Source organism: Desmodus rotundus, chromosome 3 (assembly GCF_022682495.2).
Source record: "Desmodus rotundus isolate HL8 chromosome 3, HLdesRot8A.1, whole genome shotgun sequence".
NCBI lineage: Eukaryota > Metazoa > Chordata > Mammalia > Chiroptera > Phyllostomidae > Desmodus > Desmodus rotundus.
In genome coordinates, this window is record NC_071389.1 from 36424694 (window position 1) to 36452485 (window position 27792).

Sequence of the window (27792 nt, forward strand, 5' to 3'; positions counted from 1 at the left end):
GCTGGAGGCACCTGAGAGTGAGAAGGTGGGTGGGAGAGAGGAAGGGGCTGTGCTCCAAGTGCCCAGATCACAGGCACGACTCTCCCTGCGGTCACATCCATTACTTGGCAGACTCCCCTAGCTCGTCATGTTGCTGCATCCTCACAGCAAGCTATGATCTACATCTTGTTTTGCAAGTAGAGACATCATCGTTCATAGAATCAAAGTGACTTGCCCAGGCTCACAAAATTAATAAGAACTTGGACTTGAACACAGTTCTTCTAATGTCTAGGCAGCTCTTTCCCCTTACTTCATCCCTTACATTGCTGGCTCTCTTCCTCTACTTCTTGACTCTGCGAGTTACCCAGCTGCCGGCCCTCCTGACCCTGATTTTGCTTGCCCCGGCCACAAGCACCCTGAAGGCAGGAATTTGCTTGATGGGCTGACAGGTGTGCCTGCAGCCCGTCACACTGACAGCTACACAGCTGGAAACCAGTGGATGCTTGTTGGGTTGTTGAAGGAATTGTGTAATTGGGCTACAGCTTTTAAAACTGATGCCAGTGGTCAGCACGGTTGGTTTGGAGATTTCTGTTATTGTGGAAGGATTTAATTGAATGTGTTATTATGCAATATAAAGGTGAACAAGGGAAAGCGGTGTATTACAAATGCATTGTTTGTTTCTTTTTCACTAACAAGATTGCTCCACTTCTTGGTATGTGGAGCTCTAGGGAGGGATGAGCCAGTCTGCACAAAGATGCCCGAGGCCTTCCCACAGGTCAGCATTCAGAGACCAGCCCTGCTCCCTCTGGGGGAACTTAGAGAAATGTGGGTGGCCTGAAGTAGCTGAGTAGACTAGAGTAGCTCTGAGTGAAGTCCAATGGCAGGACAAGGTCCAGAGGGCTCCAAGAGAACTCATCTGGGGAGGGGCGGTGGGCGGTAGCCTAAGGTCAACATCAGGGGTAAGGAGGACAGAGACACATGGGACTTCCATCAGCTTTTCAGTCGAGGACCACAGGTATTTTAGGATAAACGCCAATGTGATGGACACACAGGTCCTCAGCCTCCAGCCTCACTGCTGAGCACGGTGCAGGCCTGCCTGTGGCTTATACAGGGATCTTCCCCAGCAGGGCATTGCCACCTCCCCGCACGCGGTCAGTCTTCAGCAGCGACACCATGTGGCAGGGCCCAAAACAGCCATGCTCATGGGGTTTCTGCCCCTTTCCTCCTTTCTGGAGTCTGGAGGCAGGACGGGGCTGCTTTAGATGAAGTCCTCAGGATTCTTGGGCCATTTTGTGGACAGCGAAGGCTCCAGATGGATCAGGAACATCCTGTTAACGAAGGCTTGGGGTGCGTGACTCGTTGGAGAAGTAAGAGATGCCCTTACTTGCACCCTGAGTTGGTGAAACACTCTCACAAGTTACAGAAGGAGTCAGCTTTATCCACTCTGTCTCCAGTGAGAGTACCACACACAGTTCTTTTGTATCTTTAAAACTAATGACAACGATCGCATACACAGCCAGTCACGCTATAGTGTACAAAGCTCTCACCGTCCACGCCCTTCTCTGGGCCTCACGTCAGCCCTGCAAGATCAGCACGCTGGAGTACTGGTCCTTAGGAAACTGAGGCTCGGGGAGGGACAGTGATTTGCCCCTTGTCACCAACACGTCAGCGAGGCCCGGTTCTGCCCCTTTTGTAGGCTTCCCAAGCCACTTCCCAGGGAAGCCGGTGGCCAGGGCCCTGCCTGGCCCGCTCACAGCAGCATCAGGACCACAATGGCAATGACCATGAGGACTCCAGCCAGGACGCAAAGGCCCAGGAAGACAATGTCACTGGTATCCTGGGCCACCATGGCCACGGGGACCTCCACTGTTTCCACCTCATCCCTGGGCGGCGCTTCCTGAAGGGGCTCGGCCGCTGCGGCATAGGGCCCGAGCCAGTGGGAGCCGGACAGCAAGTGCACGGACGCCTCCTTGCGCCGGGGCTCACAGCGGACCTCGTACTCGTGGGTGTCGTCCCGCCCGGCAGCAGAGAAGGTGATGTACAGTACGCTGACGATCACCGCAGTGTTGTTCCTTCTCTGTGGAGGTCACGGGGCACTCACTCGTACCCGAAGGGACCCAGAGCTCACCCTGTCCCCCTAGGTATCTGGGGACTCAGCACCAAGGCGGCAGAACCCCAGGAGCCTGGGCTCTAGTCCCAGCTTGGTCACTGACTTCTTTCCCACAGGGAGCCTCAGTGTCCCCACCTGTAGAAGGGGCGCTACAAGGGTGTCTGGAAGGACAGTATCAGATTTGATGGGTCAGTGTTTGCTCTGGCTTCAAAGAAGCAGGATCCATGGCAGGGAGCCCTAGTAAGCACAGGGACGCTTGCCACACCCCAGGCTTTGTATCTTAAGTGCACTATCTCATTTAATTCTCACAACCCTCTCTTATTGGTACTATTGGTGCCTCCACTTTACAGATGAGGAAACTGAGACCTAGAGGTTACAGTGCTTGTCTGAGTCACACAGCACTCGCGTGACAGGGAACATATTCTCACCCAGATCTGCCCGATTCTTACTGCGCTCTTAGCCACCACGCCTCATTCATCTCAAAGAACATGGGACCAAATGGGACTTCCATGGCATCCAGTTCCATTTCCCTTCATACAGACGTGAGCACTGGGGCCTAGCAAAGGCGGCCACGCCCCGAGCCAAGTCCGGAAGCCACGGCTCCTGCCTCCCAGATATAAGCCCTGTCCCTGGTGTTATGTGACTTTTCTTTTGGAATCTTTCCTCCAAGTTATGTCTGCAGCAGTTAAGTGTCCCTGCTGTTGAGTCCCTGGTCACCAGAGTGGCAGCGCCGTAAGGCTGGGGAGAACTCTTGAGGAGTGAGATGTGAGAGGTTTGGCCAACGTTGCCCCACCCCCACCCCCGCTGCCACAGATGAGGGGGCAGGAGTCAAGTCGCCCCGAGGTGCTGAGGCGTTAGGGCCAGGCCTGGGGGCAGTATTTTGATGGGCAGTCTGAAGGGGTCTGGAGGTGGCTGCCATGGCACAGGGCTACTCCCCCCACCCACCCTGTATCTGCAGCAGCCATACACCCCTCAGGTTGCCCAACTGCCCCTGCCCAGTGGTGGGGCTTCTAAAAATCAAAGCTGCCTAAAACAGCCCTGGCTGGGGTGGCTCAGTCGGATGGGGGGTCGTCCCACAAAGCCAAAGGTCACTGGTTTGACTCCCAGTTGGGGCACATGCCTGGATTGAGGGCCAGGTCCCCAGTTGGGGGTGTGTGAGAGGCAGCCCATCAATGTTTCTCTCCCTCTTTCTCCTTCCCTTCCCTTCTCTCTAAAAATAATGTTTTTTAGAAAGCTGCCTAAAACAGAGAGAGCAGGCCTGGACACTTCGGAGGAGGGAGTTTTGGACGCCAGGCAACCTTGAGGGTGTCTCCCAGCTCTGGGTTTCTGTAGCGCAGGAGCCTCCCTGCATCTGTGCCCTCAGCCCCTCCGCCACCACACCCTCTGAAGAGGACTGGCATCCCGGGTTTTTGTAACGCAGAACTGGGACACTGGGCAAGAAAAGGGCCGCACCTGGGCGTGGAAGGGGACCCAGCCAAAGGGCTGAAGTGACTCTTCATTATGAAGAAGGGAGAAAAATCATAAAGTGGGGTGCGGGAAAGTTTTCTATGAGTGCGAGGCTGGAGGAGGAAGCAAAGGCCACACAAGAAGCTACGGTTATGCAGTCAGCTCTGCAGTGCTTTTCAAGTGGCGCACACGAAGGCTGCCAGGGCTTTCAGCTGTTTGAGCAGAGTGCCTTGGAAAGCAACCCAGTGCGGAGACTGATTCTCCTGGAAGACTGAAAAGCATTACACCAAGAATCCATGAGCCTAAGGTTCTCAGCCCTTTGTTTCCCAGGTACGAACTCCAAGAGTCTGTGATTCCAAGGTTCTAGGATTCCGTAGTTCCCCGTTCTGGTGGTGGCTCCGTGACTCTGAGACTCTGAGTGTCTCTGAGTTCCTCCTTCTAGACCATATAATTCCCTGTTTCTAGAATTCCCCATCTGCTCACTTCTTGACTCTGTGGAATGTGGTTCTGCCCCAGAGAAAACCCCTGGGGGACATAGGGCAGGAGAGTAGTACAGGCAGATTATTTTAGCAGCCAAGACCCACCGCACTTCTCCTCTCAGGTCAAAAGGTCAGCGGCTGCCAGGAGGCTTGGGAAGCAGAGGGGTAGGCTGGAGGGGCTAGAGGCATATATTAGGCTAATATCGGGGGAGGGGGAGTATGGTTTGCTGGATTCCTGTGGTTTCTCCCAGGCCAGCCTGGCAGACCCCCAGGTACCAAGGCTGGGGAGTCGCCCTGATAGAGACCACGGTTCGTTCTCCTCTTGCCCCCCCCCATCTGTCCCTAAGAGTATAAACATCCAGGGTGTCTGGGGCACTGCTCAGCAGCTCTTAGGGCCCGAGCCTGGGTTTAAGGTTTCCAAAACACAAGGATAATAGAAATAATGTATTTGTAAGTCTCGCTGCCTTTGGAGGGAGGTGGATCCTATTACTTGAAAGGCCCTTTTGTTTTGTGGAGCCCAGGGAAGGATTTGGATCACAAAGCTAGCAAAGGGGCCCTGGCCGCTGTGGCTCAGTGGACTGAGTGTTGGCCTATGAACTGAAAGGTCACTAGCTCAATTCCTGGTCAGGTCCCCAGTTGGGAGTGTGCAAGAGGCAACCAGTTGATGTTTCTCTTACACATCGATATTTCTCTTTTTTCCTCCCTCCCCTCTCTCTAAAAATAAATAAATAAATAAAATCTAACCCTCCCCCCCAATATTAGGGAAGGGGCAGGCAGTAGGCAGCAGGGCTCACGCAGCTCTGCCTGTGGAAGGGGTGAGGACGGGGTGGCCCTGGGATCTCTGGGGAGGGGGACAGCAGGAGGCCCCCAGGGATGGTCGATCCATAGGGCCTCGTGGGAGGAGCCTCCAACAGGAGCTTTTGGTTGCGCCAGGCTGTGCAACGGGCTCCCTTATCTGTCTCCCTTATCTGAGTTCTCGGTTGTGTCCACACTGAGCAAGTTTGCCATGAAGCCAAGAGAGGCTGAGTTCTGTATCCAGACTTGTGATCATCAGAGCCAGGAAGAGAAGCTGAATGCTCAGGAATGGCAGGTGCCTTTCTCTCGCCTGCCCTCCGTCACGCCCGCCCATCACTCCCAGCCCCTACCTGAGACTCAGTGCCGCAGGTGTCGAAGCGGGCCTGGATCCGGAAGGTGCTGCCGACCTCCTGGGCAGCACAGCGCCGGCTGCCCAGATAGACCTGGGTCTGCCCCAGTGGGGCCAGCGCCTGCGTGGAGATCAGGATCTGGAAGTCCGTGCGGGAGCAGCTCACGTTCATGGGCACCACTGGGGACAGGAGGGAGGAGCTGGAGGCCTTGGGGGCAGGCAGTCTGACCCCACCCCCCAAGCTCCCACTCAAGGGTGGCGAATGGGAAGACCGAGCCCAGAGTGGGAATAACTCTTTCGCAGTCCTGCGGGGATGTTTTATATGCATTACTCCATTTAACTCCATCGATGACAGGCACCATGCCTGCCTCTCAGCGTCCTCTGAGCCTCACACAGAGTTTGGCAGGTACAGTGGATGCTGAATGAACGATTGAATGAATGAATGAATGAATGAATGAATGAGTGAATATTCTTAACCATAATAAAAGCTACTATTTGCTGATTGCTTTGCCATGTGCCAAGCAATTCATTCAATCAGTTAACAAATATTTATTGAGGGCCTACTATGTGCAAGCACTATTGTAAGTACCTCAGATACAGAAATGGGGGGTGGGAGAAACAGCCAAAAATTCCTGCCCCCTTGGAGTTCACACTGCAGTTGGGTGAGGGGCAACATGTACAATGCACCTAAGCTCCGGAGCGATCTGAGGGCAAACCAGGCCAAGAGTAGAGAGAGCGCAGAGTGTGTGCGGGTGCTGGGAGAGGGGAGGGGCCGGGAGGGGAGGGGCTGCAGTTTTGAAAACAGTGGTGAACACAGCCTCACCCTCTCCCCATGATGACCCCATGAGGTGAACGTGACTAGAGCGTCTCCACAGTTTGGGAACCGAAGCTCTGCGAGGAGAAGCAGTTTGCAACGGTTCGAGCGGGATGGCAACCATCGAGGTTGTAGGACTAGGGAGGTCCTGATCTCCTCACCCTACCTGGGCCCCTGCGCCCCCCAGGCCACCACACTGTGACTCAAATGTTGGGTCTGTGCAGGCCTGTGTGTGCACACGTGTGTGTACGGGGCGGCGCCTGCGGGGGCAGGGGTGAGTGTAGGGGAAGGGGGGGGTGGTGGGAGGAAAAGGAAAGAGCTGGCAGCCAGGGGCCTGGGACTCTCAACACCCCTTCGGGAAATGCCTCAGACATATTTCAGCCTCTGGTGTCTGGGCAGTCAGGGATTTATGGGTCTGCCGTCTCCCACAACGATCTTGGTGGCGCTGAATTGCGTGTCACCTCTGATTGATGCGAGGCTGTCCTCTAGCCAGGGGGCCGCCTGCAGCCTGGGCCACATCTGGCACCTCACCCAGCATGACTGCCCCTGTCTGACCCCAGGCTCCCACGGGGACCCGGGGAGGGAGGTGCGGTGTGGTGGGAGCAGGGGCTCCTGCCCCTGAACAGAAGCCAGGATTAGAGCTGCCTCACCCTCAGTCCCTGGAGGCACCAAAAGGAGAAGGGGCTTGTCTGAGATCACACAGAGCTGGGAGGGGACCCAGGCCTGGAACTGAGACTAAGGGGGCCAAAAGGGACTTGAAAGATCCATCAGCCAATGTCCTCGTTTTACAGGTGGAAAAGCTGAGGCCCACAGAGAGCAAGCGACTTGCCAGCTAGCTGTGGCAGAGCCCCATGGCCCCTGGCTGTGCAGAGTGCAACCCAAGGAGGGCGCCCCGCTAACAGAGGGACCGTTTTCCCCTCCCAGTGTAGGGAAGGAGCCGACTGAGGCCCAGAGGGTGGGGCTGCCCAGGCCACCCCTCTCCACTAGCTCGCTGCAGCTCTGCTGTTCCCTTCCCCATCACTGGGTCCCCCACCCCCTCTTGTATGTGAGGTAAGGAGACAGGAAAGATCTTTCAAATGCAGGACAGGCCTGGGGCACATGAGAGAAAGAAATCCATCCTCAGCAAGGATGGCCTCAGAGCCAAGCACTGTCACCTGTGTCACCTCATTTCATCCTGATGACAGCCTGTCTAGGGCATCCATCAACCCCCTTTACAGATGGATGGTCATAAACGGCAGCACTTGGGTGTGGCCTTGGTCTGTCTGAGCTCAGCGGGGCCTCCTCAGCCCCGCTCAGCCACACGTGAAGGCGGGGAGTGAGTTCTAGCCTTGGCTGTGCCATCCCCCCCTGCACCTTTGTGTCTGCACCTGCACAACAGAGAGCTTCAGCCTGGTCAGGCTGAGGGCAAAATGGGTTTCTGGACCCATGGCCCTGGGAAGGGCGGTGAGAAGAAGGGAGCGATGTCGGCTGGCAAATCTAACTGGCACTGTGGAGGCTGGAAAAGCTGAGTGCCAGTGTCCCCAGCCCCCTCTGCAGTTAGGCATGGCCATCTGACCAAGTTCAAACCAATGAGACCAAGACTTCCAGTGAGAAGTCTTTGGACAGCTGCTGAGAATGGTTTTGCTTTCCTAATAAAAGGAAATTTGTGGCTGGCTCCTCTCCTACCCTCTTCCGGCTCTTGAGCATGGACATGATGCCTGGCGTGGTGGCAGCCATTTTGCAGTAATGAGGCCAAGAGAATCCCAGAGATTCCAGCTGGGACAGGGTCGAGTTCCTGAACGAACACAGAAGCTGCCTGGCTCCAGACTTCTTCTTAAGTGAGGAAAACAAAAGCCATTTGTTCAAGCTGCTGGCGGTTAGGGTTTCTGACTAACACAAGCAAGGCTGGCCGGCATCATGTGGTTATACCAATTGTTTACCATAAATAACACTACCATATTTTGTATATTACCCCTGGATATAGGACCAAGATCAATCACAGTGTAAGACAGGCCATGGGCCAATGGGGAAGGAGCCAGACGGGGAGGGATTAGGGATTGCAGAGTTGGAAGCTGGAAAAGTAGATCCCTGCAACAGTGGAAATAAGTAAGGGCCACACTGGCACAGTCTCAAAGGTCCCAGAGGAGGAGTCGGTGGCAGCAGAGCCACCTGGAAAGAGATTGTGGAGACCAGTTCGTGGGATGGAGGAAGGAAGCTGCAAAGACCTGGGGTCCCCACCTTGCTGTTCCCGCTCCAGCACACCCACCCCTCCAAGCCCAGCTGACCTCCAATGTAGGCCACAGAGAAGCCCCTGCGGGTGGTGCTGCGGTCTGTGTGTAGCCGGAGCAGGAGCTGGTTGTGGCTTGAGGTGACTGGTGGCGGCAGGTGACGGCCGCACCAGTTCCCCAGCAGGGGCGCTTCCTCACTGGCCCCATCGAAGGCTGCCAGATGGTCAAAGTCACAGGTCTTGGTGAGGCTGTTGGGCCCTTCCAGTTCCAGGTCCAGGAAGAACATCTTAACCCGGTAGCCAGGAGGCAGGCGGATGGTCCAGTGGCAGTGGATGTTGTTGGGGTAGGAGCTGGGGTAGTGTGGGCTGGAGAAGTTGCCCCGCACGTCTGTATACACCTCCTGGCATTCTCCTGGGGAACAGTGGGTAGAAGGAGCAATGGTGAGAAGGGTGGGGACTGTTATTTTCTGCAACAGGCGCTATAGTGATTATAATGTCACCGTGGCAGGTTGTGGGCACCATGGCCATAAAACTAGACAATTGATCCCAAAGTCTGCTTCAACCTGAAATTAGCTAAAAGCTGGGAATCTCATTCCAACTGGCACTTCCCTTCATGCATGTTGGCTCTGTTTGGAATTAAAAAACTATATCTAATACTGGTCCTCAGAGTTGAGCCTAACCTTGGACTTGACAGTGTGGTTCCTGACCTGACCCTACCCTTTTTCTCACTGCCCCTCATCCACCCCTACCTTCCAGCTTCACCAGACATCTCCTAGTACAACAAGCAAAGCACACCAAACCCTCTCTGTCCTCCATGCGTTTGTACATGCAGATCCCTCTGCTTGGGGCCCCCTTCCCTTCCTTCTGCCTAATTAAAGCACTGCCTAATTCTCTCCTCTTCCAGGATGTCACCCATGATTCTTTCTGTTACATAGCATAGGTCACAGTGAGTTGTCATTGCCTGTTTCCTTTTCCATCTTCTCCTATAGAAGGTGAATCCCCCAAGGGTTCATTCATTTACTTGTACAAACATTAATGAAATAGCTCCACATGGCAGGTACAAAGATAAGCCCGTAGGGACTCACACAGGCAGAGAAGATCAACAGGCAACAGATCATTGCTATGAGAAAACTTCTGTAATGAACTGAAGGAAGAGATTAATTCTGAGTGAATCAGGAAGTCTTCATGGAGGAGGTGACATGCTTATGTCTTGGCATTGGCCAGACAGGGAAGAGTGTGCTAGAACATTCCAGGCAGAGAGAGGAGAAAGCACAAAGCCCAGAGGCAGGAAAGGGTGACCCTCTTTCCACACAAGCACACTGGGGAGGCAGGTGCCCAGCACGCACCGGGGACTGGGGTGCACCTGCAGTCCCTCCTACCTGAGAAGTAGTAGGCCTTGAAGCCCCGGCCTCCGATGTTAAAGTCAGACTTAAAGATCACCTGCAGCTCGTGGCCCAGCGACACCAGGGTGGGGGGCCTGGAGCTGCCGCAGTAGTGGTGCCCGCGGGCAGGGCCAGGCACCCCGAGCACAGCCACGTAGTCATAGGTGCACTCCTCGTTGCCCTCCACCTGGAAGTCCTCGAACACCAGCTTGACCGTGGCAGGGCCAGCGGCCCGGATCACCCAGTGGCACTCCACGTTGTTGGGGTAATTGTTCGGGTATTCAGGGCTGGTGAGGACCCCCGACAGGCCCGTCAGGACGCCACCACATACATCTGCAAGGGAGCCTGGTTGAACTCACCCTTCTCCTTCCCTGTGGCTCCACGGTCCCCTCCCATGGGCACCAGACACCCCACAACGAGCCACTGCCACAGGCATTTCATGGGAACCTCATCGCCATCCACTGCGCACTGGTCGCGTGGCAGACTCAGGCCAGGCACTTAGCACCTGCACCGTCTTTTTAAACCATTACATATCCCTGTGAGGGAGGGGCAGTGGTTCTTCCCATTCACAGTTGAGAAAATGGCGGCACAGAGAAGTTAAGTTACTTACCTGTGTGAGTTCGGGTTCACCTGCACTCTGGGACAAGGATTTGAGCACAGTGAGCTTATTTGGGAGATACAGGGGTCCCCATGTGGGGAGTGGGGGTGGTGAGGAACACTAAAGGGGAGGGACAGGGAGACAGACGCTGAAGGGTGTTGTCAAACCAGCTGCTGCGCCCTGCTGGGGAACTTGGGGACTGGTGTGAAGCTGGGGGTAGAGGTGACCAGCGGAGACTTCAGAGAAAGCCCTCAGGCAAAGATATGAGGAGGTTGGCAGGAACCATTAAAGTGGCAAGGCCCGAGGGACAGGGCCAGGGCCCTGACAGCAGGTCGCTGGGCTGGTAACATGGAAAATGGGGTCTGACTGACTGCGGTGCCTGTGCACTTGATCTTGTGATGCTCACTGTCCCTCCAACCAGGCCGGTGGGGCACAGGGGCTGCCGTGCCTGAGCTCAGAAGTGCTGTCAAACCTCCCTAACAGGTGAGGAAACTGAGGCTTAGAGAGAGAGGACCTGGTGAAGTAGAGATGGGCTTGAAGTCTGAAGACGGTGGTCCTCCTAACTCTGCCTTATGTCAGCTGTGTGACCATGGGCAAGTCTCCCAGCACTCTCTGAGCCTCACGGGAATATTAGAAATCATCACACTTGCCCAGCCTGACCCACAGGGCTCAGACTCGTGCAGGGTCTGAGAAGGTGGTGGTGAAATCCCTTTGGAGCCCTGTGTGACCAATACAACCAGGAGGCAGTTGATGACGAATGCCGTGACTGGCTGGGGACCACCAGCTGGGAGCGGCACACTCCGACGTATTTCCTGAGACTCCAGAATCTCACCCCACGGTGTGGCTGTGCGGACCAAGCGCTGTGCTGGGCGGCGGAGGACTTGACTTCCTGTCCCAGTGATTTCCCCTCTGAGCCGTGACCCTGGGGAGGGCGTTCTCTCTCTGGCCTCAGAGTTACCGTTTGTGGAGTGAGAGGGCAGGCTCTGACAGTGTGCAACCCCTCCCAAGGCTAACACCCTTAGCAGAGCCTTTCCGACTGTGCTCCAGGGCTCCGCAGGGGCCTTCTGGAGCCTCTGTCCACAGCATCTGGTGCAAATTTCATTCCTATGCTGTGTTCAAACTATTCAAACTATTTTTTAATGCAACAAAAGATGGTATCCACAGTCACATGTCTTACAACAGGGCTTATAACTTTAACTCATTGGTGGCCATAAGTACCGACTTACGGTATGTTTTTAATGATTGGCTTACAATAAATGTTAAAAATATGAACCTTAAAAACAAATGCATACACCAGAATACTGGCCACCTTTGTCTCTCATATATCAGGGATTAACATAAGGTCCCGTTTGACATAAGGGTACTACTGTTTTAAAAAATGCTGGGCCCTGTGCTCACTTCAGCAGCACATACAGTAAAATTGGAATGATATGGAGAAGATTAGCATGGCCCCTGCACAAGGCTGACACACAGATTCGTGAAGTGTTCCATATGTTTATAGGTACTTACAGAATAGCCATGGGGATGTAAAGTACAGTATGGGAAATGGAGAAGCCAAAGAACTTATACACATGACCCATGGATGTGAACAATGGTGGGGGAATTTCCTGAGAGTGCTGGGTGGAGGGGGGCAAAGGGGGAAAAATGAGGACAACTGTAATAGCATAATCAATAAAATATAATTTTTAAAAAATGGTGGGCCCCGACCAGCGTGGCTCAGTTGGTTGAGCGTCATCCCACAAACCTAAAGGTGGCGAGTTCAATTCCTGGTCAGGGCACATGCCTGGGTTCAGGCCTGGTCCCTGGTTTGGACACATGCGGGAGGCAACTGATTGATGTTTCTCTCTTGCACATCAATGTTTCTCTCCCTTTGTTTCTCCCTCCCTTCCCTCTCTCTAAAAATAAATAAATAAAATCTTTTTTAAAAATAAATTTTTCAAAATGTCGGAACACCTTGCCCAAGGTATTATGACTTTGATATCCGAACATTCTAAAAATCTAAGGGTCTAAGACTCCAAAACTGTTATTAAATCAGTCTGTGGTTCTGGTGGTTTAGCATTCTACCATTCTGTGCCTCTAAAGTCAGAGAGAACTGGGGTTCCACCTGAGCCCCCTGATTGCTGTTGATGGACCCCGTGTGCCAGGAGCCTCAGGGGTTGTTTGCTGCTTGAGCTGCCATGAATAAGTTTGTGCAGAGAAGCCCAGGACAGAAGGAATGAGTCAAGGAGAAAGGCAAGGAAAGCAGGGCCTCTGCTTCCCTCACTAGTCTAGGGGCAGGTTGCCAGCCTGCTTGAAGGAGGGAGGAGCCCAGATACAAGAGATGAGGTCAGGAAAGGCTTTGGGAGGGAGAGCATCACCAGCTCCCCGTGACTCTTGTGACCCTTCCAATGGACGACCCTGAAGGGGCGCAGGGGTCATATGCCCATGAAGTAATGAGATGCCATGGAGGGACCGGCAGCAGTGACAGGACGGTGTCCTCTCCGGTATCCTGATGCCAGGGCAGGGGATCAGGAGGATAAGAATAGAAGAGTATGAGAGGCTTCATTCCTGAGCACAGTGAGGACCGAGACACAGTGTGACACTTGGGGGCTCCCAGGAGCAACAGAGGGAGACACGGGGGTTGTCGCCATGAAGATCGGACCCTGCAACTACGACGACAACAGATGGAGGTTGCCTTTGCCCCATGAGCTCTGAGAGCAAGTCATCCAGGTTACGACGGAGCAGCCCACCTGCTAAGATGCTGGGACCCTGCAAGTCTCAGCCTAGTCCCACTGCTCTTCCCTGACCTCCACCCTGGGACCACCCACCCCCTCCACTGCCAAGTCCCCCTTGCCTTTCTGATAGCCTGCAGAAAAGCCACGGCTGGCCACGTGCTTATCCGAGTGGAAGATGACAGACATGACGTGCCAGGAGGAGGTGAAGGGTGGCGGGGGCACCTGGCCGCAGAACCTCCCCAGCAGGTTGCCCTGGTCTGCGGCAGCCCCGTTGTAGATCTCCAGGAAGTCAAAGCCACAGGTGTCGTGGTACTCCAGGTCGAAGGCATGGAAGGTGAGCAGCACGGAGGAACCCTCAGCCACCACGATCAGCCAGCTGCACTCTGTGTTGTAGGGGTAGGGTCTGGGGAAGTTGGGGCTCGAGAAGTTTCCAGAAGGTGCTGAGAGGACACCCCCACACTTGACACCTGAGGCAAGAGGGAAGACTGGCTCAGAGTCCGCACGCAGCAGTGGGTAGTGGGCCCAGCTCCACGGCCGGATCTTTGGGATGGGAGGAGGGAGCCCGAAACCATGGTCCTAAATTAATTCATTTATTCATGTAGTTGTCCATTTACTGACTTATTCTTCATGTATTTATCAAACATTATTTTATTCATTCAACGAATATCATTTGAGTGCTAGGCATTGCTCTAGGTGCCGAGGTTTTTATCACGAACAACACAGACAAAAATTCCTGCCCTCATGGAATTTACATTTTGGTGGGAGAGACAGACAATAAACATCATAGGTAAAATATAGAGTAAATTAAATAGTTATAAATGCTATGGAGAAAATGCAGGGAAAGGAGACAGGTGTCAGATGAGCCTATAATTTTAGACAAAGTAGTGCTGTATGTCAGGCCCTAGATACGTGCAGGAGGGAATTTAAAAATTTTTTTAAATAATAACTCCTCGTCACCCTGAGTGAAAATGTGCACAGCCTATTACAATGTTAAAAGCATATCCTTAGCCCTGGCTAGTGTGGCTCAGTGGATTGAGGGCCAGCCTGCAGACCAAAGGACTGTCGTTCCATTCCCAGTCAGGGCACCTGCCTGGGTTGAGGGCCAGGTCCCCAATAGGGGTGCTCAAGAGGCAACCACATATTGATGTTTCTCTCCCTTTCTTCTTCCCTCCCTTCCCCTCTCTCTAAAAATAAATAAATAAAATCTTTTTTAAAAAGTATATTCTTATATGTATACATTTGCTTATAGTTTAAAAAAGAAAACAATGGAAGGAAACAAATAAAAACGATTCTCTGTCAGGGGAAGGAACAAAGGGGAGGAAAAAGGCATGACTGCTGAATCTCTTTAAAGGCAACCTGATTTATAATTTTGACTTTATAATTATGAATGATTTTAATATAATTTTTAAATTATCAAAAAATTTTTAAGTAACCCTTAAATATCCCAAACTGAAACAAATAAACTTAACTATATCATCAAGTTAGAGGCACATTCACATGGAGAAAAATGATTTCAAATGACTTTTAAAGACACTATTTTGACTGTATACTCCTAGTGGAATATATCCGGAGGACCAAATAAACCACAAAGAAATCTTAAAGTATATTCAGCAGACTGACTATTAGTAATAATAGTAAATACTGTTACTGTATTTTTATATATTGAAACAAAGCAATGTATTAATGTCAATGGAAACTAAGTTTTTCAGTATAACAGAAGAATGATACAAATATAAAATTTAAAAATTAAGTAAAACCCTTGTGATCCTTAACTTGAATTGAGAACATCAATATAAATTTAAGATATTTTTTATTTCTGAAAAATAATGTTCTAGTTCTGTTCACTGAAAAGGCTTAAAAGTAACAATATTAAAGTAGTATTTTGCACCCTGGGCCTTAGATTAGGATTATTATGTCCAATGAGAAACGGTGGGCCTAGGGCAGGACACATACAAAGTATACTTGGGACATCTTGTCACTCCAGAAAGCAAAGAAGCCAGCAAAGACTGCAGGAATTGGGTCAAAGGTCATGGGAACCTACTTGAAGGGGCCCCTACTGGCTAAAGAAGGTACAGGTTGAGCACCAAACTAGAGTGATGATTGCAGTGGATTATAGCACATTAAGTATATAAAAACTCATGAATTCATAACGTAACTCTAAAGAAATAAAAGAGAAACTCATTGGTTTCTTTGAGAGGTTGCTGGGCACAAACTCATTTTCTTTCATTAGTATGTAGAAAGAGAAAGAATTAAGCATCTACTTTGCCTCCCCTGTTGTGTGCTGTGTTTCAGGTAACCAAATAGCTGGTGAGGGAACATTGTTATTTATAGCTGACTGCAGAAAGAATGAGCACATTAGGAAAACAGAATTTTGCAAACCTTAATGAAATAATCGTCTTCAGTGTCTGTTCTAATTGCTGAGTAAAAAAGTAAATGAGATAAAACTTAGGTGGTTGGGTAGATGGGTACTCCCTGTAAAAGTCTTTCAATTTTGCTAAATATTTGAATTTTTTATAATTAAAAAATACCCCCCAAAATTACTTTTATAGGTAATGAGATGAAAAGGCAACCTATAGAATTGGTGAAAATATTGAATTTGCAAATCATACATCTGGTAAGGGTTTAGTATCCAAAACATAAATTCCTACAACTCCATAGCAACCCCCCCTCAGAAACCAAAAATCAAAAAAACAGTCATTAAAAATGGGCAGAGAAACTGAATAGACAGTTTTCCAAAGAAGACATACAAATGGCCAACAGGTACATGAAAAGGTGCTCCACGTCACTAACCACCATGGAAATGCACACCGAAACCACACGGACTTGTCACCTCACACTGTTAGAACGAACGGTTGTTCCCAAAGGGACAAGAGGTGACAGTGTCGGTGAGGACGTGGGAAAGAGCAACCCTTTGTGTATTGTTGGAGGGAGTGTAAGGTAGCGCGGCTGCCTCGCACACAGTATGGAGCGTCCTCAAAACATTACAATTAGAACTACCACGTGATCCAGCAGTCCCACTTCAGGGTATGGGTCCAGAGGAAATGAAGACAGAATATTAAAGACTTTTGCACTCTCTTATGTTCGTTGCAGCATTATTTGTAATAACCCAGATATGGAAAAACCCTAAGTGTCCATCGACAGATAAATGGATGGAGAAGAGGTGATATACACACTGGGTGTGTGTGTGTGTGTTTGTACAGGGTCCGGCAGAAGTAACGCCTGCTTGAGTGTGGTTGGTAGGGTACGTGAATGTCTCGCATGAGATGGACTGCGATTTGAACATTTCACCTAAAATGTCATATGGTGTGCTTGAGTGTGACATTGTTACATTACAGAGTTACATGATCTTGTAATAGAAGATTCCGTGATAAAAAAAGGAGAATGATGTGTGCTGGACCCTGTACACACACACAATGGAATTTAGAAAGGCCATCCTTCGTGTGCGAGCACATGGGCGGACGTTGAGGACACTGCTAAATGAAGGAAGCCAGACAGAGAAAGACAAACTGCACATCACAGATAGGTGGGATCTAAAAAAGAAAAGTGCAACTCATAGAAACAGAGTAGGAAAGTGGTTGCCAGGGGAGAGGACAGTCTGTGCATCTGTTAGAGACATATTCTGAAATATTTACGGTGAAATAACATATCTGAGATTGGCCTTAAGTGGTCCAGACCCCCAAAACGGAGGGGGTAGAGCAGAAGAAACAAGACAGGCGGAACGTGGGTGATTGTTTCAGATGGTTGTTGAAGACTAGAGATTCATTATGCTACTTTCTCTACTGTGTGCATGTGTGTTGGAAATTTTTTGTAATTAAAAGTTTCAAAACAACCCAACACATTCGTGGCCACCTTCTCAGTGGGGCTTTCCCCAGCCGCTCCGTTTGCAGTGTAACCTTCCATCCTATACTCTCTCTCTGCCTTTTCGGCTGCCGTTTTCTCCGTAGCGCTCACCACCATCTAACATACTATATATTTTACTTATTTGTTTGGTTCATTGTTAGGCTCTCCGAGAGCAGGAACTGTTGTGCATGGTTCTCTGCTGTATCCCAACCACCTGGAACAGTAGCTGGCACAAAGCAGGTGCTCCATGCACTTTTGCTGAATGAATGTGTGTCTGATCTTACATCATCCTCACAATAGCTCCATAAAATAGACAAAGCAGGTATTATTGTCTCCATTTTACAGATGAGAAAACTGAGGCCCAGAGAAGGAAGTTAACTTGCTATAGCTCACATCTATTGCTTTGGTCTTCCCAGCACCCACTTCTCCATCTCTTGCAACAACACGCCCCCTCTTCCCGACACTGGCTCCCCTGCCTCCGTGTGGTAACACCCCTACCACAGGACCCAGCCAGGCTATCCTGGGGCTCCCACCGCCACCACACTGACTGGCCTGCAAGGTGGACCTGTGCTGGGTCAGACCAGGGTCCCGCTGCAGCACACCTGGAGGACGGTGTCTGACTCACGCCTTTATGGCAGCAGGACAGAGGGACAATCTGCCCGGTAGCTGTCCTGTCCTTCCCTCAGCCCTGCCCACAGCACAGGACATGCCATGACAGAGTCAGAGCTGAACTCTCATGGCCCAGGACTTACCCAGGAACTGACCCCCAAGGGCACCCCAAGGTCACTGAAGCCCAGGATGCTGGAAAATGGGAACAGCTGGCTCCTCCCACCACCTAGACATGGAATGAGACACCTGGGTGTCCAGTCCATCTGTGCCACCAGCTAGGTGACTGGCCAGTTATGTTTCCTTCCTGAGCCCCCCTTGAGCCTGTAGGAAAATGAGGTGCTGGCAGCTGTTTGCTGAGCCCAACTGTGCGCACGCCCCTTGCCAGTAACTGAGACTGCCTTCCTTTCACGAGCACACACACTCAGCTCAGAGGGCCAGAGCAGCACGAAGTGGCCTGGGACCAGTGCTGGCAGAGGGTTCTGGGAGCATCTGCGGATGAAGAAGGGACTCGGACAGCTTCCTGGAGGAGGTGGTGTTTGGCCTTAGTATGATGGATGAGCCAGATGTTCTCAGGTGGAAAAAGACAAAAGGGACTCTCTAGGCGGAGGAGCCCCGGGTGAAAGGGGTGTGACCCTCTGTCAGAGTACAGGATGCCCTGGGGACACAGCACACCAGAGGCTGGATATTGCACAGAAATCGGAGCCCGTGCTGGGAGCGTGCTCACTGCCACCCCAGGGAACTCTGATTTCACCCGGCTGGCAGTGGGAAGAACAGCGGGCTCTCGGGAGCGGATCGAAGGCTCCTTCTAGCAACAAACCTGTCCTGGTTCTCTGAGCCATTCCCTTTGCCCTTGGTACCCATGCAGGCTCATACAGATTACTTAAACTCTCTCACCCTCAGTTTCCTCGTCTATAAAATGGGGTCTAATACCCACCTTGAAGTTTGTTGTGAAGATTAAACGCAATCATAAATGTAAAGCACCCAGCACGTAGCAGGCACTCAGTAATACTGTCTTCCCCCATCTCAGAAGCCAATACTCCGCGATCAGCCAGCTTCCCCCAAAAGGCCTCCTGCTTTCTGGCCTCCCACATAGAAACTTCCCGAGCCCCCCACTGCTGCCTGCCCACTCCTCCCCCTCCTCCCCACTCCTGCCTGTGGCCAGGAGCTCCTACCTGTCATGGCTCGAGCCCTGGGTCCTGGGCCCAGCAGTGCCACTGCCAGCAGCAGGCAGCACCCCAGCTCTGTCAGCATCTCCTCTGGGGGGGGCCCCACAAGTCTGCAGGCCAGGGTCTGAGGGTCCGAAGCAGGGGAAAGAGAGGTGAGGCTGAAAGGGCCTCCAAGTTAATGGCAGCGTGAATAATTCATTGGCCCCTCGAATTAGTAAGCTGATCCCCAGGTGCTTCCCTCACTCCACCCTAAGGTGACGGATCCAGTGTCACCAGGTTTACACGTCCTGAGATCTGCACTGGCCACGCTGCACGGGGGAGGGAAGCAAGCCGGGGCTCGGAGGGAGTTTGGTGGTGGAGGAAGGGCCTGAGTCCTGGGCTAGACAGAGCTGGGATCCACCCCAGGTCTGCCTCTGACTTGCCAGGTGACCTGGAACAAGTGGCCTAATTCCTCTGGGTCTCAGCCTTACCCATCTGCGCAGTGGGACCATTCAGCGCTGCCCACAGGGCGGCCATGGGCATGAAACACGGTAACATGCAGGGGCACACAGAGGGGGCTTGCTGCAGGCTTTCCCATCCCCACTCCCGGGGGGACTGAAGGGAACCTCTAAATAGTGGGACATGTGGGACAAGCATCCTTCAGACACACTCAGAGGAGCTCTGATAGACAGTGAGGGAGGTGCTGGCAGGCAGCTGTCGAGGGAAACGCCTGTGTCACGGGAGAATAGGACAGGAGTGACAGAATGGGGTGATCACACTGTGCAACCCCTAACGCAGCCACGGATCGGGGCCACAGTTTAAATTCTGGCCAAGAATATCAATGTTCCCTCTTTTTGGATCCACACACCTTGCTCGGACATCCCTAAGTACCAGACCCCTGCAGGGGCAAGGCTGCAGGAATGCCCTCCAGGGCTCAGGGTCTAACAGGAAACAGGAGCTTCCCACTTCCTCTAGGAGCCTGTTTGGTTTGGCTCACCCGACACTCACTTCCTCGGCGCCTCTGCCCAGAGCCTGCACCAAGCACGGGGCACTTGGGCTAAAGGTGGCATGCTCCTGCTCGGACAGGTGAGGTCTGGATCCCGGTGCTCCCACTCACCACCAGGCTGCGGGGCCTGGGGAAGTCGCCCAGCCTCTCTGAGGCGCAGCATCCACAGGGACAAGTGAGAGTTTGTGCTCTGGGTTAAGCCCAGTGTCCGACGGTGAGGCAGGGCATCTCGGTAGCTGCAGGTGGGTGGATGAGACGATGTATGGGAAGTCCTGGCCAGCTCCTGGCTCCGTGCTTGGGAGCGAGTATGATTTTTACTTACCTCAGAGGAACTCAGATGTCCATCTGCCAGACCTCATGTTGCCTCTGGCCCGTCCTCTTGTCGGGAGGTCCCCAGGGAGCCCTTTGTAGCCGGCGTGGGAGGCCACCTGGAAGGTGTTCAGCAAAGAGCATCAGGAATAGTCAGGCCGGAGGGATCTGCTTACCTGTAGGGCTTGATTGGCAGGAACAAAGGTTCAGCTGGCCTGGGCAGTCTGAGGGGATGGGCACTTGTATGAAACAACCACTACGTGTGAGAAGGAGCTAGCCCAGTCCCTCCTAAGTGCTGGGCGCCTCCCATAGCACGTGTGTAGGAGACTTTTCCCATCACGGAGAGGACAGCCCTGAAGCTCAGGGGTCCAAGCCACCGTCTTGGGCTGGGTTGTTCCACAGGAAGACCTCTGACAAGAACTAAAGGGCAAGTAATTTGTGTCGGGAAAGACCCCAGCAGGCCTAGGTGTGGAAGTGGGGAACTGAGACCGGGGTGAAAAGCAGCCAATTCAGGGAGTGTTTGTGAGCAGCTTGCTGTTGTGGGCAAATGAGGCTTGACCCCCACGGGCACCCCTGGAGACAGTGTAGACTACCACCCCAAGTTCTTCCACCGAGGGGTGAGGAAGTGGAGTGCTGGTCTACCAGCTGCCAGCTGCCCTGTGTGTAGGCTGCCAACGGCCTCACCCCGGGTAGCGCAGCCTGCCTGTGAACGGGGAGCAGCCGTCCAGGGGCTGCAGGCACAGCGTCGGCATGCCTGGGAGTGGTGAGTGTCGTAGGGCATGTCAGGGCCATGACAGCCGTCACCTGAGCCATCCATAAGACTGTTGCTATTACAGTGACAAAACTGTGTCTCTAGATTGTTCATCTGACCATGTCCCCCCTCTGCTCAGGATAAAATCCAAAGTCCTCTGCTTGGTGTGCAGGCCTCTTCAGGACTGACTTTGGATTTAGTCCTGAAGCCCCAGACTTTGCCCCTGCGTTGAGCTCCACACCCCGCCACCAGGTAGGTCTCCCACGTGTCCTCACAAGCTGTGCCCCGGGCTGGGGTGGCCCTTCCTTCTGCTCCACTTCCCCTGACAGACTCAACTCGTCCTTCAGAACACTGTCACCTCCTCCAGGGACCTGTCATGACCCCACCCCAAGCTGGGAGAGTGCCCCTTCCCGGGCACACCCCCAGCACTGCGAGGTCCCCCTGCACTCTGGCTGGTTTTTCTGTGAACACCCTCTGTCTCCCAGGGCTTTCACCCCAGTTCCCAGCACTGGGCTTAGCCCAGAGCACGAACTCTCACTTTTCTCTGTCCCCACTGCATGCCGCCCCCCCATCCCCCCATCCTAAGTGCTCAGCTGCCATTTGTGGACTGAACTGCTCAAGGACACCCCGCTGGGAAGCGTCCTACCCACCGGAACCTGTGTTCATTTGTGAGCAAAGTACGAGCGGCGGGCACGAAGCTCCTGGACCCGGGACCGTGTGGGTTCAACAGAGTCTCTGGCAGTTACTGGCTGTGTGATGTTGGACAAGACACTGGGCCCCTCCGGGCCTCCACTTCCTCACCTGTGAAATGCGAGTGGCGTCTCCCTGTGGGCGCTGTGAGGGTTGACCAGGCTGAGACCCGCGGGGTGTACAGCAGAGTGCCAGACCCTCCAGCTCGGCCGTGTGTGTTCCCCTACACCGCAACGCACTGTGCAAGCTCCAAACGCTACACTGGCCTCAGATCTTCATGCACCTTTCTTTCTAACCCACCTGCCCTTCAAGCCACTTCTGAGTGAGGGCTCCCCTACCTGGCGGCCCCTCCCTCCAATCAGCAGCCTTCTCTCCTCATCCCCAGCAGAGGTGGTGGAGATGCAACAAAGGCGGCCTCACCTCCCTGCTCACAAGACTGTCAGCCCCGGGCACCTGGGGGCCTGCCGGGGAGCACGCCCCAAGCACTGAGGGCCTACCCTCAAACTCCCGGGGTGCCTTGGCAGAGAGATGGCCCTCCTCTCTGTGGCTGGCTCTGCAGTGTCCCAGCGCTGACGGACGCGGGGCTGGCCCTGATGGGGTGCTACATGTCCGGCAGGGGGGCTGGGGGTTGTTCGCCACCCTGTGTGCCTGCTCTGCCACTATGCAGACTTGTCCATCTCGGGGGGACGTCTGGCTATGAACCACACCCTCAGGTACATGAGCCCATCTTAGTGTCTACACATTAGGTACCATCACACCAGGCTCTGCGGGTGACTGTCCGTCTCTGGGTGTGGATATGCCTTTTGATGGCTGCACCCATCACTGTGCCTCATGTGTGTTTCTTCACTCACGTGCCCATCTTTTTGTGTAGACGTGGGTCACGAACACTCTGCTTCTGCCTACACACGTGGCTCTGTGTCCGTGCAGAGGGTACCGCATGTACCCAGCTCTCTCTCTGGACCTACACCAAGACCTCCGTGGGACTCCTGTCCCTCACTAGGTGTGGATCATGTCTCTGCAAATGTCACAGCTGCGTGTGTGCATGACAATCTCAGGGGATCTGTGCCTCTCCACACGGATACACAGCTATCTGCTGGTGTACTGGTCTGTGTCTCTGTTTACAACTACCACCTCCAGGGGCGCAAATCTGCGCCTGAGTGTCCCTAATTCTGAGTACACATGTGTGCATAGTCCTGGGGTGCTCGTCTGAACCTGCTCCACACAAAGCCAGTTCTGTCTTTGTGTCCGCTTTCTGTCCCTGTGCCTGAGCATAGGGGTGGTGCCCAGGGGATAGCAAGGGTGCTGCCTAACACCTCCCTTTCCCCCCAAAGGTCTGGGTGGTGAAAAGGGGGAGGCAGAGGACAGGGAGCAGGGAGGCGACCACCCTGGGGGTTTCTGGTTGGGCCCCAGGGAGCCACGCCTCTCCAGTAACAGAGCCCTGGGGACTTGGGGGTCTTCCATGAGTATGGTCCTGGAGGCAGAGGCCAGGAGGTAGGAATGGTCAGGGAGCACCCCTCCCTCAGTCTGCCGGAGCTGGCCCTGCCTGGTTGGAACTGCACTTCTGAATTCCTCCGCCTGGCGGGATAGAAGCCCCGGGGCGGGGGTGGGGGCACAGTACAGTGTGTGCGAGGGTGTGGGGGTGGGCAGGGCCCTATATGATGAGGAAAAGGAGAAGGGGGTGGGAATACAGAGAGAACAACCAGCAGAGCGAGAGAGAGGTGAAGGGGTCACCGAGAGAGGTGGAAAGTTAGCCCTGGGGGAGGCAGGACCAGCCACTCCCTGACAAAGCCATGGCTGCTGGTGGGCTGGGGTGGAACCCCGGGGACAGCAGGACAAGGCCCACTGGGTCTTGCTGGCTACTCCCACCCCTGGGAGCCACACGCCAGCCCCAGGGCTGGGACTTTGCCCAGAGGAGGAAGCCACATCCCCTCCTCCTCGCTCCTGTCTCTCTGAGTCTCTATTTCTCTCTTGCAGTCATTCTACCCTGTCTCTGTTCCCAAAGGCTGGGGTATGAAGACCACACCTGGGAATGATTGTCCAGAAGACCTGAAGGGCCAAGGATGAGGTGTCCTGAGAGCCCCCCTCCCTGGACAAGGGCATGGCCTGCACAGCGTCCGTTATTGGGCCAATAGGAAGAAAGTGAGGAGGGGGCCAAGATCGCCCCACCAGGCTCTAGGCCCTTCCACTGAACCTCCCATCCCTCCAGGGAAGAGGGTGCTGTCCCCACATTACAAACTAGAAAACCAAGGGCCAGCATGGCAAAGGGCCTGCCCCGGAGCAGCAACGGGACAGTGTGGGCACCCACAAGCCCCAGGACATGGCAGGAGCTGGGGGTCAGGCAGAGAACAGGCCCCTCATGGGAGCTTCTGGACTGCTATCACCCACAGTTCAAGCGGAGGGATCAGGGGTTTGGTTAGGAGCTCCCTGGGTTTGGAACTGCGTGCCACATCTGACGGAATACGTGACTTCAAGCAAGTGGCTCACACCCCAGGGCCCACACGTATGAAATAAGGTCACACTCCTGCTCTTCCTCGCTGGGCTGCCTGAGGCCTGAATGCAGGATCTGAGAGGCGAACGGGCTTTGTAAGCTGTACAGAGCTGTGCGCCACAGAGTCTGTATTTACAGGGGGAGGAGAGCTGCGTGACACCGGAGCGGTGCCCGCAGTGGCCGTGCATTGAGCTGGCTGTTTGGCTAAGCGCTTCCTGTGGGTCACCATTCAGCCTTCACGCCACCCCACCCCGAGCAGGCAGCACCGCCGCCGACCGTACAAATGGAGAAGCTGGCATGAAGTGCCGGTCAGGATCACACGCCCTGCAAGGGGCAGAGCCAGGACGGGAAGGTTTCAGATCCAGGACTATGGAGCTGCAAGGCTGGTGCTCTGAGCACCAAGTAGGGTCACCCCCTGGTAGAGCCTGGCAGAGAGGGTCCTGCAGGAGGATGTGCTGGGCCAGGGAGCAGAGGGCGTGAGGGAGGCTCACAAGGGAAGCCTCTTGCTGGCCCAACTGCTCACCCCACCTCCTCTTTGGGGGCCATTAGTCCTGCTCCTGTGGCCCAGCCCGGATCTTCAACAGACCAACACAGGTTATGTTACGGTAGAATGAGCGGAGAGAGGGAAAATGAAGGCAGGGCCCTCACCATTGCAATCTAATAAAGAACTTAGTACAGGAGGCTAAAAGCAAAGGCACCTGTTGACCCCATCATCCTGATCCTGGTTCAGTAAGGTTGCCAGGCACTCCAAACAGGACAGTGTAGGAGGGGGCAGTCCTTGAAAGTCTGCGTGTATCAGCTCCAGTAGCTGGGAAAAGGAAAACTTTAAGGCTGTGTATTCATCCCAACGCCTGGAAGGGAGAGAAAGGTGGGGCAGGGTGGGGGTGTTTACTGTGCCCAAAGAAAAGCCCCTAAAACAACTTTGGTTAACTGTCTTCTGTGATGTATGCAAAATGAACAAATAGTGCCCAGGCTGGTGTGGCTCAGTGGATTGAGTGCGGGCCTGAGAACCAAAGGGTTGTTGGTTCGATTCTCAGTCAGGACAGGTGTCCGGTTGGGGGCGCTCAAGTAGCAACCACACGTTGATGTCTCCCGTCCTCTCTCCCTCCCTTCCCATGTCTAAAAATAAATAAATAAAAACTTTAAAAAAATGAACAGAGTCTGAAGCAAGGTAAGGATTGGGGCTAACGGAACCCACACATACTTATGTTTGGGCAGTCACGTCTCCCTGGGGGGAAGCTGGCACCACCTTTATCCGTCAATCAAAATGTAACTCTCTCACCCCATCCCACCAACTATAGAAGTCCTCAGAACAAAGGACTCGCTCTCTTGGCCTCTTGGTTCTCTTGCTACATGGGCCTGGACAACTGGCCTCTGGCCACCCCTTTTTGACCACTCGGCCTCTGGTCACCCAGCCTCTGGTCACCCTTGCTGTTGTCACCCTTGCTTTTGCTGTCCCATTAGAACTTGGCACTTTACTTTGCCTGTGCCAAAAAGCTTTGACCTGTAATTCTTTCCTGCATCGGCAAGAAGAACCAGGGTTTCTCCAGTAACAGAGGAAGTTTAGTTACATCAGGGGAAATTGCCTTGCAGTCCTTCCCTGTCGCAGGAGAGGCTGCTGCAGTGGCTGTCTCAGGGGTAGGGTCCCCGCATTGTTGCCTGGGGGGTTTTACTTCCCCCTCTTACCCTCCGAGCCCTCCTGTCTGCAGCCCCTCCAATCCCTCCCACCACACTCACATCTGAGCTACACATTCACACCCAGATGTCCCCGCATGGGGGCCTTCCAGAGCTCCCTGCCGGCAGGATACCAAGCCTAAGACTTCCCTGCCCCACAAAATAAAGCAACTGTTGAGCTCCTACGGTTTGCCAGGTACATTCATATCCAGCCACATCCAAGCTATGTGACCTTGAGCAAGTTCCTTAACCTCCCCCTCTGTGCCTCAGTTTCCTCCTCTGTAAAATAAGAATAATGAGTTCATATTTGCGAAGGATTTAGAAGAAGAGTATATGGCATATTGTAAGCTCTACTTATTAATTTAAATTCACTTATTTAAACAAAATTAGAGATCTTCATAACAACTTTGCAAGGTAAGGATTATTAGCTCTATTACACTGTTTGGTAATCAGGGCTCAGAGAGAATTGCTTTTATTAGTTCATTTATCAACAGGCATTTATTGAACACCTACTATGTGCCAGGGCAATACTCACTACCTGTACACACTATCCCACTTAATCCTCACAGCTCTGTGAGGAGGTGTTAGTGCCCCCAACATTCCCAAGGTCCCCCGGGGGCAGTGCTACCCTGATTGGGACTCCTGGCTCTGTGTTGTCTATCTCCCCACCAGCACACGACCACTGAGAGTAAAGATCATACTTTATCACTAACTGTGCTTCTGTCGGTGGTGCAGACTAAATGCTCAATAAAGATCTGCTGAGAGACAGAGTAAAAGTATCCCCGGTTTACAAGAGAGGAAACCGAAGTTCAGAGAAATGAATGATTTGCCCAAGGTCACAAAGCTGCTTAGTGGCAGGGCAGAAACTTGATACAGTCTGACCACTCGCAAGTCCGTGTTCTTCCCATGGCACTGATTCTCCCCACACGCAGGCCATTTGTGGGGGGCGAGAGGGGAGAAGGGGGCCAAGCTTGGTGCAGACTTAGGGTAATGGGCTGTAGGTACCTGGAGTGGCCCCTGTAGCCTTCTTTGTTGACAGCCTTGGTCCCTTCAACTTGTCCCTTAGGCCACTGACAATTCTGGTCAGGGAAGCAGCACTTCCGGTCCCTCATCAAGAAGGAGGACCAGCTTTACTTCAAAAAGTCCAGACACAGAACCTGCCACACTCAGCCCCTGGGACCTCCCGGCAGCATGCAGGCTCACGCAGGAGCTCAGAGTGAGAGAGACAGGTGCGCTGTGGAGGAGGGGCCAAGAAACCCAAGAGGGTGGGCCAAGGCCTTGGACCATCAGAGTTAGAGGGGACTTCAGAGAGCGAGTCCACCCTCTTCCTACCGGTTCTCTGAGACCCAGAGAAGGCCGAAAGGAGACAGGGCCCCACGTCACTGAGTGTCCACCAGGTATCAGGCAGAGTGCCAGGCTGTCTCTCATTTGTTATGACCGAGTCTGTGCCCCCGGGAGACGGGACACCTCTGACGTCAGGTCCTTGGAGCCAGCAGAAAGCCTGCACACACACAGTGGGTGTTCAGAAATGTTTGCTGAACACCTGAATGAAGGAGGTATTTAGTCCTCAGAATGATCTGGGGAGGTAGGAATTGTTACGCCATTGAGGATGCCGAGGCCCAGAAAGGAGGGGATTGACAGCGGCACCAAATGCTGCGGAAAAATAACCTCTGGGTGCCAGGAACCTTGTCGAGAGCACATGGAGGACAGTGCCAGATGGCTGGGGGCTGAGGAGCGAAGGGAGGTGAGAAGGGAGTCTCTACAAGTTGTGCGCAGCTCTCGAAGGCGAGACAGACAGAGAGAGACCGAGACTGCATTGTCTCTGGAATAACATAGAAGAAGCAGGGCAAGCTATCGCTGTGCTTTGTTGAGTTAATGTGGGGGATGCCTGGACAGGCTTTGGGACTGGCTGGATGGAGCCAGTCGAGACATTCGGGGGATTCCCTGGGGCCCTTCATCTGGAGGTTCAGGGGCAGCTCCCTGAAGGTGGTCATTGAACTGGGCACGAAGGTTCACATCTTAGTAGAGACCCCCTGCTGCGCTTAGAGGTGTCAGAGAAAGGGAATAAACACACATGGAGACCCCACTGCGGGCCAGGCACAACGCTGGGCACTTCCCTGACACAATCGCCTGTATTCCTCAAAGCAGCCTGGGAGGAAAGACAGTCCCGTCTGCATTTTACAGGAGAGCTGTAGCTACCCCATGGTCCTGTGCCTTCCACCAGGTCATTCCTTCATTCATTCGTTCGTTCGCTCAGCAGATGCCAGCGCAACACTCACTGGTCGGATGTTGCACCCGACGGGTGGTGGGGTAGGAGTGGACACGGGGTGGCGGCCTGCCCTCCGGCAAGAGCACCGCTTTCCCTGTCAGCTGCTTTGCCTCGTGAGCCTTCGTTTCTCTGCCTACAA

General features: G+C 53.4%; 1 protein-coding gene and 1 non-coding gene across 2 annotated transcripts; one reads left to right on the forward strand and one right to left on the reverse strand.

Annotated features, from left to right (window-relative positions):
* Positions 1–1646: 1646 nt before the first annotated feature.
* CDCP2 (CUB domain containing protein 2) lies at positions 1647–18625 on the reverse strand. Its single transcript, XM_024571013.3, has 6 exons — positions 18494–18625; positions 12992–13339; positions 9558–9893; positions 8237–8590; positions 5160–5338; positions 1647–2056 (listed from the first exon to the last, which is right to left on the reverse strand). Exons 1-6 carry the CDS (start codon positions 18570–18572, stop codon positions 1730–1732), a joined length of 1623 nt encoding a protein of 540 aa, XP_024426781.2. The 5' UTR covers positions 18573–18625; the 3' UTR covers positions 1647–1729.
* Positions 11549–11655, forward strand: LOC128780633 (U6 spliceosomal RNA). Its single transcript, XR_008426571.1, has one exon. It is a non-coding gene; the product is annotated as a U6 spliceosomal RNA (small nuclear RNA).
* Positions 18626–27792: the final 9167 nt, after the last annotated feature.